The 15,025-nt window shown below is 47.7% G+C and overlaps 1 protein-coding gene across 1 annotated transcript in view; it reads left to right on the forward strand.

The window, feature by feature from the left end:
- LOC138453804 (zinc finger protein 11-like) overlaps positions 1-15,025 on the forward strand; it is a 2,054,811-nt gene that overhangs the window by 800,259 nt on the left and 1,239,527 nt on the right. The window contains exon 7 of the mRNA XM_069606980.1: positions 422-511. Coding sequence (XP_069463081.1) covers positions 422-511 — 90 coding nt within the window. The remainder of the gene's footprint in view (positions 1-421; positions 512-15,025) is intronic.

Below are 15,025 nucleotides of genomic sequence, written 5' to 3' on the forward strand. Positions count from 1 at the left end.
ACAAAGATCGATATTTGTGCTCCCTCCCACTATCCCCTGCCAGCAGTTGCTGCAGCGCCAAAGATGTGACATGGAGCAGCAGCAGTGTGATGGGCTGGTGGTGGGCCGATCTAGCACTGAGCCGGGGCGGCTGGTGCCGCGGTGCCGCCGGGGCTGCAATTAGTGAGCCAAGAATTTATGGGCCCTGGCACTTATTTTTTTACAAATTAAGATCTGCAGACATACATGTCTGATGCCACAGGTCAACTCAAATCTCCTTGAGAAAATATTTTTGTTTACATTTTTTTTGTTCATTGTTGTTCTTCATGCACTATATTCAAGCAAGTGTGTTCAGTAAAAGAGAGAAAGATAACAAGCTAGAATATTTACGGATGCCTGAGGCTAATTACAATTGTCAACCAAATTTCCCTTTCTTTTTTAGGCTCTACGTTTCTTGGACCTAAGCTTATTTTACGGAAGAAGGAAGATCCGGACGCTTGTTTAATCGATCTGGAGTCAACACAAGGAAGTGGTACGTGTGGAAATGATCCTATCTGTGGTAACTAACCATGCCTCGTGGCTTGCACATTTATTATGATTGGACCCTTAGGTGGTGCATCAATATAGCACGCTTAGCTAGCAGCAGTCCTATGTTTATGAACTTACACTTCAATGGGTTCATTTTTAACACATAGCCTGATATACACGACGTGTGTTCCCATTTTACCGGCTGCTCCACCATTTCTTCTAGCGCATCACATACCTTACCTCAGTACGGGGAAAGCATCCCACAAGACCACAACATTTCAACATCTCGGACATTTGCCCTCAGCTGCTGAATACATATTCGTAAGGCAGGCTGGGGTAAGGTGCACTCTATTCAATATTTCAAAGTGGATTAGCCTGTACCTGGAGTTAAGTGATATCTGTTTCATCAGTTTGCACACTTGCAGCCAGTGTGCCTCTATAAAAGTGATACCCAGGTCCCTCTCCCATTCCCCCTTAATGTCTGGTGTTCGAACCCAGTATTCGGAATGGTACCTGGTTACTGCCTTGCTCTGCCCAGGTCGGTACAATAATATCAACAACTGTTCTTCAGCACAAAAGGGTTTTATTTTGAAGTGCAATGGTGTAGTAATGCACTGGTATTTTTCAAAAACATAGGACATTCACATTTGAGGACATACAAAGTGTAGTACCTAAGTACCTACTAAGGCCATTCCTTCAACCGTGGTGAGGGTCTTCAGCTTGTTCCCTTCTGCCCCATCTAGCGTCTTTTGTCGAAGCCCAGGGCTGCAGGGTTGGATGTTGTGGTGGTTTGTGGGAGCATACAGGGGGGCACAGAGTCCAAGCTTTGGTGCCTGCAAGTAGGAGTCTGCGGGGAACACCCTTTATTCCTTGCTTATTTTCAGGAGGTGATTATGGTGGCCAGGTACCCGGACGCTCAACTGCCTGTGAGTGCAGTGCGGGGTCGAGCTGTGGTACACGGAGCGTATGCCCTCCACCTCCGATCCAGATTAGTTGGGAGTGCTCACTCGTTCTTCCAGCACCGAGTCCCCCTTCACGCTGTGTCATCCACCTAACGTGATGTTTCCTGTGTCGGCGGGAAGTTGTGTCAAATCAACCACGTTTGGTGCCGCGGGTTTGACCCGGGTCGCACACTGTGGGCACAGGTTACCCTCACCCTGAGGTTCGATGCGCCTGATGGTGGAGTGCGTGTGTCTCTTTGTATGGTGCCTGATGGCGTTGCCCACGTTCTTCAAGCACTGTCCGCGTAGCCCCACTCTCCGGCAAGCTCCGGGACTCCTCCAAGTGGATCTCTGCATGCGGCGCAGTGCAACAACTGACAAAATATTTTGGCCGCATAAGTTTGTCGGAATTTCAGCCTGTCTGGCTGTAACATTACTAGAGTGCGAGGGACCCAGAGCTTTTTATCTGTTCATCTATGTGTCTATGTAATCAAGGGTTTGCTCTTACCCGCTATCTCGGCTTCTGATACAGTCTCAGCTTGCAGGGATGGGCGAATGACGGCCTCCTCTGGGTAGCACCGTGAGCTGCGATACACCCGCCCTCTTTACTCCCCTATTCTCCGCGGGGCTGTCGCCTTCCAATGTTCCCTTTAAGCTGTGCGCATGTGCGCTTGCCCAGCTTCCTTGTGGGTGCCGCTCAGAAGATTTTTAGCAGCACACACAGACAATTCTCACCTATTCAAAAAGATTTAATAAGGCACAAGCCACAGCAATTACCTGAAATTATCTTTCTCTTAAATTAAGCAACTAATCTTGATATTCTACTCATTTGCATTACACTACTACGCAAGGGACACCTAAAATCCCTAACAGTAAAATACACACACAAAGTTAAAAACGAATATACTAACCAAGGTAAGGTAGGCCTGCATGCATTAACCATATAATGTTGCCTGCGCACCCATGACTCCTAAACCTGACTCTACCACACTTTTACCTTATGACTAACTTCTTCCCCATAACACATTAAGATACTACCAGACAACGGTGACTCTTTCTCTCTTGGCTCTGCGAAAGGTTAGCAGACGTGTTCCTACATCCACTTGTTTTATTTTTGTTGTAACATGAATAATGTTCACGTGCCAGAATTTCAGTTACTGTTTGTTACCAAAAGCGTCACCCACACTATATAAACGAAATACCAGCTCAAATATTGGATACTGACTGTAAGTAAGTAGGCTACTTGGATTTGTACCCTTATCCCATATTGCCTCCTCTTTGTACATGTGTCACGCAAGTGCTTTGAAGCGGCCCCCTTGCAAGTTAACGCATTATAAAACTCAAATATTAATTTGCCCTCAAAGGATTTTGAGAAGACAAATGTGATGCTCACTGTCTCCTACGTTAGCATTACTAACATTACCCTATAAGTGGAGAACAACATTGTAATTCTATTTACTTAGCCAACAAGGGTTAATGGGTATGGACTGTCCTGGGATTTCTCGCCCATTGTATCAGGGCACCGGATATTCAGACAGAGAATGCTTTTCAAACAATCTGCATCCTTTCCAAGTGTTCAGAGTTCCTTTGATAATAGACCTTCACACGTTGTATGGTGTGATGCAGTGAAGGATTGGACCATTGGAGACTCTGGAGTGGCCCGGCATCACAGCAAGCAGAGGACAATAGGGTGATGTCACCAGGGAGGGAGTGAATTGATTGACGGTGATTAAGAGCCAATCGGTGGAGGGGAAAGAAGTAAAGGGCTTTTTTCTAATCCTGGCGTTGTTGTGGTTTGTTTTTGAACAGGGACGGAATCCAGAAGAGGAGGAACCGTCTTATGAATGGGCGTACTGAAAGCCCTAAGAAAATCCTGTTGAGAAAAGTGTTCCGGCACCGGTTGTGCCCAGTTTGATGAGGAGGAGGCACGTTGCCGAAATCCATAAGTTGCGTCGCACCTGGTTGTGAAAAGAGGGGGCGAGAGGGCACCTCGCCGCGGGGTCCTCCCTCGTGTGGGAGGAGTTTGGGGAAGAAATCCCGATGACGAGCGGCTGGGCGGGGAATCCCCGAGAAGATGCAACGCTACGTGTAAGCGAACAGCTGGTGCGCGGCTGAGCGAGGGAGTACCCGACCGAGGAGCCGGAGGGGCAGCACACGCCGCTGTAACAGCTGATCGAGGGGACAAGAGAAATCAGGAAGAGAACTACCCGAGTGGCCGAGGAGTTGATACGAACGAAAATACAGCAGAAAGACGGTGAGGCGCTCGGCGTATGAGGAGAGTCCATATCGGGAATTTTGGGGTAACGGGGTACGAACCCACTGACCCAACGTATAAGCTGGGAACGAACAGAGAGCCCCGCTGAGAACTGAGACTGTATATGGCTGCGAAAACCCCTTTGCTTGAAAACTCGCCACCGACCCCGAAATTCTAAAGAGACTTCCTTTTTCCCATATTTCTTTAGTGCCAGTTGAGAGTTGAACTGAATAAAAGAAATCTGTTAACCAATCGGCCTCAAGAGTGTTTATCCCTCCCGCTAAGTTGTGACATTTGGTGGCAGCGGTGGGATAAACAAGGACCATGGAGGAGCTGATCAAATCATTGGCCGAAGGACAACAGTTGTTACAACAAGCGCTCCAAATGCAGGGACAGCAAGCACAGGCCGATCGGCAGGCGTTCCAGCAAGCCTTGCAGCTTCAGCAAGCTCAACTGATGGAAACAACCGGTTCGAGGAGCCATACGCAGGTGCCTACCTCTGTGCTACAGAAATTTACTTCAGGGGAAGATCCGGCTCACTTCTTTGTGAACTTTGAGAGAGTGGCTCGGAATGCCCAGTGGCCTACAGACCGGTGGTGTCATTATGTGGCTCCCCTAATGACGGGGGAGATGCAAAGCGCATACCAAGCAGCCAACCCCGCAGGAGACACCCCATATGGAGAGATGAAGCGGGCGGTCCTGGAGAGGTTAGGTCATGATGAAGAGGCCTACCGAATTAAATTCCGAGAGACTCGACTACTTCCCGATGAGACTCCTCGCCAGCTGTATTACCGGGTGAAAGAAATAGGGGACAAGTGGTTGCAGACAACCACCTCCACCGCCCATGAGATGTCGGAGAAGATAGTGCTGGAACAATTCCTCGAGGCCCTACCCCTACCGATCCAGAGATGGGTACGGCAACATCATAAACCATCTCTGGTCGAAGCGGTGAATATAGCTTCCGCATATCAGAAGGCGGGCCAGGGGAAGCTATTAACCTATCCAGCCGTCCAGAAGGGGATGGGGGGAAACCCCGGTACTGGCCCGAAAATCTCTGGCGGTTCAAGGTGGCCGAACTCAATGCTCCGAAAACACGATTGGGAGGTACTAAAGACTCGACCTCCCAGTGAAGGCTTTCCGACCTCAGTAAGTCCCAGACCCCCTAGCCTCGGTGCCCGGGGACCCCAGTGTTTCGAGTGCGCAGAATGGGGACATCTAGCCCGACTATGTCCCAAGAGAGGAAAAACCGAACCTATGGAGGTGGGGACACTGGAGGTCGCCAAGGAAAGTAACCAAGCTGAGGCGAGTTTCGGAACGAAGCCTTCTTATCCCTATGTGTGCGAGGCAGAAGTGGAGGGCCGACCTACCAGAGCCATGATAGATTCGGGAAGCCTACAGACTGCTGTCAACCCGGAACTGGTAGGTGGTATGCCAGAGACGAATGAGACTGTACAGATACGCTGCGTGCATGGGGATGTCAAAAGATACCCAACTAAAAAAATTCATTTCAAGGTAGTCGGGGAAGAGATAGGGATACGAGCAGCTGTGATGCCGGTGCTTCCGGAGCCCCTGTTAGTCGGATCCGATGTACCAGACCTATCACGCATTATCCAGAAAATTGAGAGAGGGTGGTTGAAAGAGGCGCCCTTCCACCACCAAGAGATCACATCAGAATCAAGCAAACAGAGGAAGAGTCGAGTAGAAAAGCGAAGAGAGAAACGAGAATGGGTTGCGCGAAACATGTATCCTGTAGCAGTAGACTGGACTATGGAGGATCAGGGGGACAGTTTCCGTTCTGCACAGGAACTTGATCCCCTATTAAAAAACGCTAGAACGTCGGTAGGAGAAACGACAAGTGGGAAAGGGCCCTACTTCATCAAAGACAAAGGATTGTACTATAGGGTGGTCACCGACCCCACCGAAGGAGAAGTTCGACAACTGCTGGTACCCAACAAATATACCAGGTCCGTGCTGGAAGTGGCACATGTCCAGTTAGGGGAAGGTCATCTCGGAGTGGAAAAAACTACCAAGAAGATACTCGCTAGGTTTTTTTGGCCAGGGGTATATGGGCAAGTGACACGCTTCTGCCAACAGTGTCCTGAGTGTCAAAAAAAGAACAAAGCTAATGTCCGAAAAGTACCGTTGCAAACGATGCCCTTAATACTGGAACCGTTTCATCGGATCGGGATGGACATAGTGGGTCCACTAGATCCTACAAGCAGAGGTCACAAATACCTATTGGTAATCGTAGATTATGAAACTCGATACCCAGAGGCTTTTCCTTTACGATCCATTAATGCGCAACAAGTCTGTGACGTCTTGGTCCCCTTTATTACAAGAGTCGGCATCCCCAAAGAAATCGTAACGGATAGAGGCACCAATTTTATGTCGGCCGTGTTAAAACAGGTGTGTGACACCCTCCACATAGAACAGATTAAGACAGCAGTATACCACCCACAAACAGATGGTCTAGTGGAGAGGTACAACCAAACTATAAAACTAATGCTTAGGAAAACCATGTTGCCTGGAGAACGGAATTGGGACAGACTAATCCCTTGGATTCTGATGGCCTTAAGGAATACACCACAGTCTTCGACAGGTTTTGCGCCATTCGAACTCTTGTTTGGCAGGCCGGTGAGAACTTTATTAGATATTTTACGAGAAAACTGGGAGGAACAACCCAGCTCAGAGATTACGCTGACCGAATATGCCTTACAATTGAAGGAGAGGGTGGAGAAACTTCAGGCAGTTGCACAAAGTCATCTTCTACAAGCTCAACTCAACCAGGAGCATTACTATAACCAAAAGACTCGCATGAGAAGTTTCCAAGTGGGAGACAGAGTTTTAGTTCTCCTACCCACCTCAGAGAACAAAATGTTAGCCTCCTGGAGGGGACCTTATACCATCGAAGAAGTCTTGGGTCCCGTAACGTACCGGGTTCGTCAACCTGAGAGGAAGATACAGCTACAGACCTACCACATCAATATGTTAAAAAAGTGGGTCGATCCGGTGCCAACCATAACCATGATCAACGTGGAGGAGATGACGGAGGAAAGTATGCCTAACAGTGGGGAAGAAATAGGCAAGGAGGCATTGAACATTAATCCGGAGTTGACTACTAGCCAGAAGAATGAGTTGTCGAACTTGGTGGGAGAGTATGCAGAAATATTCTCGTCACTTCCCGGGAGAACCACGCTAACTTGTCATCAGATCCAAACCGACCCGGGAGTCAAGGTCCGACTTCGCCCATACAGGATTCCCGAAGCGAAGGTCCAGGCAGTGAACCAAGAAATACAAGAAATGCTCAAATTGGGGGTAATTGAGCCGTCTTATAGTGAATGGTGCTCTCCCCTAGTCCTCGTACCCAAAGCAGATGGGACATCGAGGTTCTGCCTAGATTTTCGAAAGCTGAACGAAATATCAAAATTTGACGCATATCCCATGCCACGTATTGAAGAACTTCTGGAGAGACTAGGGAAAGCCGAGTACCTGACAACGATAGATCTAACCAAGGGTTACTGGCAGATCCCTTTGAATCCAGCGGATAAAGAAAAGACGGCTTTTGCTTCTCCCACCGGCTTATATCAATTTACCGTGCTGCCATTTGGCCTTCATGGGGCTCCGGCTACGTTCCAAAGACTGATGAACTTTCTAATAAAGGGTCATGAAGGTTATGTGGGAGCATACTTAGATGACATCATTGTCTACAGCCAGAGTTGGACAGAACATCTAAGTCATTTACGGGCCATCCTGCGCACACTACGAGATGCCGGACTACACATTAATCCAAAGAAATCTCACCTGGCCAATTTTCACACTAAATACCTGGGGTACCAGGTGGGTCAAGGACTAATTAAGCCCCAGAAGGAAAAACTAGAGGCCATCCAGCGTTTGCAATTTCCAGTAAATGCTCGACAAGTGAGAGCATTTCTAGGATTTGTAGGTTATTACCGACGTTTTATCCCACATTTTTCAACAATTGCGGCTCCCTTGACTGATCTGTTAAAGTCCACGGCCCCCCGTCAAAGGGAGTGGAGAAATGAGAAAACCGAGAAAGCTTTTGAGGGTCTAAAGAATGCCCTCTCGAATGAAGCGGTGTTAAAATGTCCCGATTTCCAAATGCCATTCTTCCTACATACGGATGCCTTGGGTTATGGTCTGGGGGCCGTCCTGTTTCAGAACGATGGAGACAAGGAGAGACCAATCCTGTTTATAAGTCGTAAACTGTTACCCAACGAGATGGGATATGCCACCATCGAGAAAGAGTGTCTGGCGGTAAAGTGGGCAATAGAAGCCCTAAAGTACTATTTGTTAGGAAGATCATTCACGTTGGTGACGGATCACGCTCCTCTAGTGTGGCTCTCTAGAAACAAAGATACGAATCCTCGAGTGTTGAGGTGGTTTCTATCCCTTCAGCCATATTCCTTCAAGACGATACATCGACCTGGCCGTGGAATGGCACAAGCAGATTTCCTGTCTAGGATGCATGCTCTTCCCGAACGTAAGAGCCCGGAAGAGGGGGTCTGTGATGCAGTGAAGGATTGGACCATTGGAGACTCTGGAGTGGCCCGGCATCACAGCAAGCAGAGGACAATAGGGTGATGTCACCAGGGAGGGAGTGAATTGATTGACGGTGATTAAGAGCCAATCGGTGGAGGGGAAAGAAGTAAAGGGCTTTTTTCTAATCCTGGCATTGTTGTGGTTTGTTTTTGAACAGGGATGGAATCCAGAAGAGGAGGAACCGTCTTATGAATGGGCGTACTGAAAGCCCTAAGAAAATCCTGTTGAGAAAAGTGTTCCGGCACCGGTTGTGCCCAGTTTGATGAGGAGGAGGCACGTTGCCGAAATCCATAAGTTGCGTCGCACCTGGTTGTGAAAAGAGGGGGCGAGAGGGCACCTCGCCGCGGGGTCCTCCCTCGTGTGGGAGGAGTTTGGGGAAGAAATCCCGATGACGAGCGGCTGGCCGGGGAATCCCCGAGAAGATGCAACGCTACGTGTAAGCGAACAGCTGGTGCGCGGCTGAGCGAGGGAGTACCCGACCGAGGAGCCGGAGGGACAGCACACGCCGCTGTAACAGCTGATCGAGGGGACAAGAGAAATCAGGAAGAGAACTACCCGAGTGGCCGAGGAGTTGATACAAACGAAAATACAGCAGAAAGACGGTGAGGCGCTCGGCGTATGAGGAGAGTCCATATCGGGAATTTTGGGGTAACGGGGTACGAACCCACTGACCCAACGTATAAGCTGGGAACGAACAGAGAGCCCCGCTGAGAACAGAGACTGTATATGGCTGCGAAAACCCCTTTGCTAGAAAACTCGCCACCGACCCCGAAATTCTAAAGAGACTTCCTTTTTCCCATATTTCTTTAGTGCCAGTTGGGAGTTGAACTGAATAAAAGAAATCTGTTAACCAATCGGCCTCAAGAGTGTTTATCCCTCCCGCTAAGTTGTGACATATGGTAACTCGCTTCTATACAAAAACACATTCACTGAGCACTTGTGTAATCCTGCACAATGATATACGGGTGGGGTGTGTTGCAAACAATCTTGTATGCACTGCAAAAGAATTGTGTACATGCAGAGTCATGTCATTCTTAAAATGCACATAATATGTTGAGGCATTAAATATGCCTTACTTGCAAAGTATTGTGGGTCTGCAAATATCCCTGTGAGTGTTTACTGATAGAATCGCTCAATTTTTACAGTGCTCTATCAACTAGTATTGTAGGCTAGCGCAGGGCCTGGGGAAGGGTATGGGTGGAAGAGCACAGGACATCACTCCTTGCGGGTGATCAACAAAGCAGCGCATTTCAAAAACCAAGTCAGACGTTTCGGCAGTACACTGAAGAAAATGTGTTGCTTGTTTGCTAACAGATAGGAAATTGTAGTACCCATCTAGACAACAGCACCTTCCTTTTCTTTCTATGCTCAGCTGCTGATGGCTTTTTAATATAACCATGTGTGTACAGTCTCTTGCAACTCCTTGCATCTTATTTAACTGATCACAAAGAATTACAGAATAGGGGTCCATAGTTACAGAATGCACTCGATCAGTTGTATCTCGGATGAATTGATGCTATTAACTTAAAAGACATATATGTGATTTTCTTCAACAGGGCTCCATAATAAATCTCAAAAGGCTCTTGCTTAATTGTACTTAGGCTGTGGTTTCGCAAGGGTGGGCAAAACTATACTCTTTATGATGTGCCCTGTCATTTCACTTCCTATCAGGGGTGCAATCATGGCTCTAATCGGATTTTTCTCCCTACTTAGAGTCAAATGATTTTTCAGGGAGTAAAAAAGTAATTAGCTTTGCCATTAGGGATTATTTCTGCTTATTAAAAGATGTTCTTTCCCCTTAAAATTCCTCTTGAGATCAGGCATTAATATTATTAGAGTTCCTTCCTATGCCACTGCTCTACTGGTCACTAATTCATAGAAATATCAGTGGAGCATAGTGGGTTGAAGCAATCATATGTTCATTGCTTCTCGTTTTTCCTTTTTTTTCGGGAGTAGGAATGGATGGTGCATATGTGTCTCAGCTGGAAGGCTGGTGTTATCACTACCCACAGGAGAATGTAATGTGGATAGTAAGTAGAAGCACAGGAATTTTTTATCATATTCTGAGGTGCAGTTATTCTGATACAATTTATCATCCTTACATACATTATCAGAAGCATGTTCTCCTGGACCTTGAATTACTTAAAGTGTCACTTGAACTCCTAGCAGCATGTTTTTTGACACCTTGCTTTTAATTGCCATTAATCCATCGGCAAATTTTGTATTCTGTCTGAATTTCTTGACAGCCACATCAGTTATGACAAGAGATATTTGTGTTTTTTAATACACATGAGTGATTTTCCAGTGGCATAAAACATACTTTTTTCTCTGCACCGAAGTACGTTTGCAAGGTACTGTGGCAGATGTTGAAGTCTTGGACTGGTTGATGAGTTTTCTGTATAATCACATTTGACATATTTTATTTTAGCCTACGTGTTTGGAAAAGGTGTGTAAGATTTGTAAAGAATTGCAGTGGCTGGCAAGAGGAAATTCCTTTCCAAACTGCGACAGTAGCACACAAAGTGGCTTACCTCATGAGTCAGTTGCGCACATGGAAAATAATGTGCGCACAACAACCAACCAGTTCCGCACATAGCGAAAAAAGTGGTGCCTTCTATTCTTATGTTGTCGGAGCTGATGTCCTATGTGCCCTCCGGTCTTAGCCTCTCGGCTATTGGGCTTGGTGGTTCAGGCAGGAGCGTCCTGTGGTCAGTTCGTTGCACTCCCCCTTGTAATGTTTCTGTGCCGTGGCGGTTGCTTCTGCTGCTCGCCGCATTCTTCCGTCAGTATCTGTGTAGGCCTGCAGGCTCCTCCTTTATTCTGGGGGGGTGTCCGTGTTGTAGCTGGCCCGGCCACACCTCGCTACACTGTGTATTTGCTTGTGCAGGGGCAGTCCTGTAGTCTCCACTTAATCGCCCAGCCGGCGATGGGTCGAGCACCTTTGCAGTGTGTCCCTGTGAGCCCCTGGTCGCAAAAGTCCAGTGGGCTGCTTCCTTGTCCAGTTTTATATCGTTGCGGGTGTCCCCAGCCTGCCGCAGTATGTCTGCCACCAGGAGAAGCAACGGATTCTCCCCACACTCGGAGCGGTTGCCACAGGGCGAGGGAATTCTCGGCTTGCTGCGGTTTTCCCGCTGTTCCACGCTGCTTTATCACCATCCTCTCACGACGGTTCTATCTCGCCAGCAGCTTTTTAGTCTTGTCCTCTGGGCCTCTCTGGCGGTCGACCACGGCTCCCTTTTAGTTAGAGAAGATCTCCAGTAGCCCAGCCATGTGTTGCAGTGCTGGTCAACTTCGTATGGGCTGCTGTGCTTCTCAACCGTCTGCCTCAGCAACCACAGCGGGGAAACATCCGCCACTTGAGTATGTCGTACCCACACCTTTCACGTTACTGTTCAGGGCGATTTCATACCAGCTCAGCCAACTTTTATACTGTAATTTTGCTGGGATCTTCATAGCGCTCACAGAGCTCACACGGCGGCCGCCATCTTGCCACACGCGCAAAAGCGCCCCCCCCCCTTAGTGATAGTGAGGCCTTGATACTGAATGGCTTATTATGCTTTGTCAAATTTTATTGCGTCGTCTGTGCATAATCTGGCTCCTTCGATTTTCTTCATATTACAGCCTTTGAAGCATGCTTCTCCCTTTCTCTCCCTACAGTTTGCCTTTTCTCCTGCAAGATCCTTTCCAATATGCAGAGTGTCTACATAGTATTTAATTAACTGCACAAAATTAATTAGTACTCCATCTAGTAGAGACTGTAATCATATTATTTTTCATTTATAGTGCGCCTATACACAAGTGTTTCAAGGCACGATGAGGCAAGGGAGGGGAACATGGGAGGACAAGACAGCGATCTTTAGGCCAAGTCACATTGAGATTGCGCAAGTGCAGGGGAGAGGGAAGGGTAAACGTGCCAGCAGAAGAGGAGGAGAAAAGTGTGTGACATAGGATCAAGACATAGAAAAAAAGAGTGCGGCCAGCAGGGGCAGTGCAGGGGTTAAGTGCAGATGACAAGTGTTAGATAAGTGCAAGTAGGGGGACTGTAGCGTTGCAGATACAGCCCCAAGTGCATGGTTGCCAGCAGGCAGTGCAGGTGTGCAACTGGGAGGCCAGGGACCTGGGACCGTGGTTCTGAGGGTAGCCAGGTAACCAATGCAGTATCAGACAGGAGATCCGCAGGGGAGTAGAAGATAGAAGGCAGAAGCAAAGAGGAAAGCCTTGAGCTGCTTCCAGAACCAGAGGTGGTTCTGCTTAAGTTTCAGAGAGGCAGGGAGGCTTTTCCAGAGGGAGGCGCCAGCCGAAGAGAGACATATGCCCCAACTCGTTGCTTAGAAAAGCAACTGACCCTCAGGGAGCTGAAGGAGCGAAGAGCTTGGGAAGGAAGATACTTCTGAAGAGAAAGCTGGAGGTACTTTGGTCCCAGCGACCAGAACGCCTTGTGGACAATGCAAAGGGTCTTGAATTTGATCCTTGCAGCCACTGGGAGCCAATGGAGAAATGTCAGTGCTGGAGAGATACAATCCCTGGGCTTGAGACCAAGGACAAGTCTTGTAGTCCTGTTCTAGATGAGTTGCAGAGGACTGAGAGTAGAGGCTGGTAGATTTAAAAACAGGCTGTTACAGTTAAGCCTAGAGAGAACCAGAGCTCTACAAGTGGATATTTGCATGTACACAAAGTGAGATATCCTGAGTGAAGAAATTACATTTCCCTTAGGTTCTCAAGCCATTGTCTTGGCCAGACCGCATACATTAGGGACTCTATTGCAATTAGACCATTCGGCCCAACAAAGATACAATGTTCCAATTAATACATTAATTTTGCTGGGAACACTTAAGGTGTAAAACACAAAACATCTTCCTAGGATCTCCAGCCTTTCTCTTCCTCATCTGCCCCAGGTGCTTTGTAACTGCCACGTATACACAGCTGACAGTGAGATGCCCTCTAACACCCAAAGATGTAGAGGGAAGCAGTTTCTCAACTGAGCTGTTATCAGTGCAACACCAGTAGAAAGTTGAAATACTGGTCTCTAACTGGTCAGAAAGCACAGACAAAGGGAGATCATGTTCTAATTCAGCGAGGAAACAGCCAGCAAAGCAAGGGCAATTGCAACAGCAGCAGCACTGTTACCAGTTAGCAAAGACCACTGCTGAAATCATTACCCCCTTGTCTATCTTCCTCTTCCCAGTCCCTACTCTAGGAAGGCCATTTGTCTATCCCAGAGAGATTTAAAACTGCATTTTAATTGTTTCCTACCCCTCCCTCCTATAAGGGGATGCTCACATTCATGAATTCCTGTTTTTTTCCCTGCTTGATGGAGGTTCATTAGAAGGCCTAAGGGCCAGGGCAGGAGTTTTTTGGGAGGGTGTTGGGTGTTTGGTGGCGAGGTGGGAAAGTAGAGTTCAGGAATCTGGTTCAGTAAGTATGAATCTCCCAGATAAGTCAGAGTGGTTGGACGATGGTCGGAGGTGCAGACCGGGGGATCAGTGGGGGGCGATGGGTTCACAGGTGAGACATGCAAGGTGACCTGGGTGCGAAAAATGCATTGGCACGCCAACAGCCCAATGCCAAAGTAGACTACCAATTTTCCTCAAAGAAGGATGTTAATGGAGTGGGAATAAAACAACCCCCTGAGAGATAGCGATGGGGCCACTGGTTCTCGACATTCCCCCCAACCCAGTGTTGACGAGGTAAGGATGATGGGGAGGGGATTTGTTCACTGGATTTCCAGTTGGTTTCTCACCAAACCAGATAACTGCGCTCTGTGGCCTTTAAATTGGATGGTCTTCACTACTGGGTTGCTAGGAAGGGAGGCCTTGCAATTGGCCTGGCTAAGGAAAAGTCGGAGCACAGTGTGCTTTCCTCATCCTGCTCTGAGTCCCTGCATGGCAGGAAAATGCAAAGGGGTGAAAGGAAATCACCTCTGCTCAAATCCTTCATCAAAGAGACCCTTACTGTGGAGAGAGCAGCCAGAAGGCAGTTCAAAAGAAGGAAAAGGGACCCTATTTCATCACCCTTCTCATCTGACTCTGAGGCACAATCCAAGCCTATGGAAAATCCTCCGAACTGCAAGCAGTAGATAAGTCCTTGACCACGTTCAGCCTGCATGAAATTTAAGTAACCTGACTCAGAGGTGGCAGACGATCCTACGATTCAGTAATTTGAAGAGAACATCAAGAAGGATTTTCTACCATTGCAACCATTAAAAGAAAGCTCCTGAAGGAATGTGGTGATCCAGAGAATATACTGTTTCTCGCGTTATGAATAAACTGTATCCCCAGGAACGTGATGAAAAGCTGCCAGTTTCCAGTGAAGTTGACTCCTTGCTCTCCAGCCTTACAGCCTTGTCCTCCATGGCCCATGAGGAAGCAGCTTTGAGGGCCCTGATCGATTGCAAAGTAGATGCAGCCCTCAAAACAATGTCACTTTTGCACATCTGGCCATGAGATCGTACAACTAGGCCTCTTAGGCAAAGTTCCTCCTAGATGATTTCCAGCACTTCTATGATTTACTGGAGGCCCGGAGTGGACTGCTAGAGGATGATCGAATCAATGAGCATGCAGGCAGATTTGTTTTTGGATCTCGCATTCAATGGGGTGCAAGCAGCCGCTATCCTTATGTGATCCTCCACTGCAACCAGGAGACAGGTTTGCGTCCTTGTTTTTTTTTAAAATACATTTTATTGATTTTTGCAATAAACAAAACATAACCCATCACACCCGACATTTTCGGTTACAAGCTTCTTAGCACCCATTTGCATATTATG

The sequence above is a fragment of the Ambystoma mexicanum genome, chromosome 4p (genome assembly GCF_040938575.1).
Source record: "Ambystoma mexicanum isolate Mex_15411 chromosome 4p, UKY_AmexF1_1, whole genome shotgun sequence".
NCBI lineage: Eukaryota > Metazoa > Chordata > Amphibia > Caudata > Ambystomatidae > Ambystoma > Ambystoma mexicanum.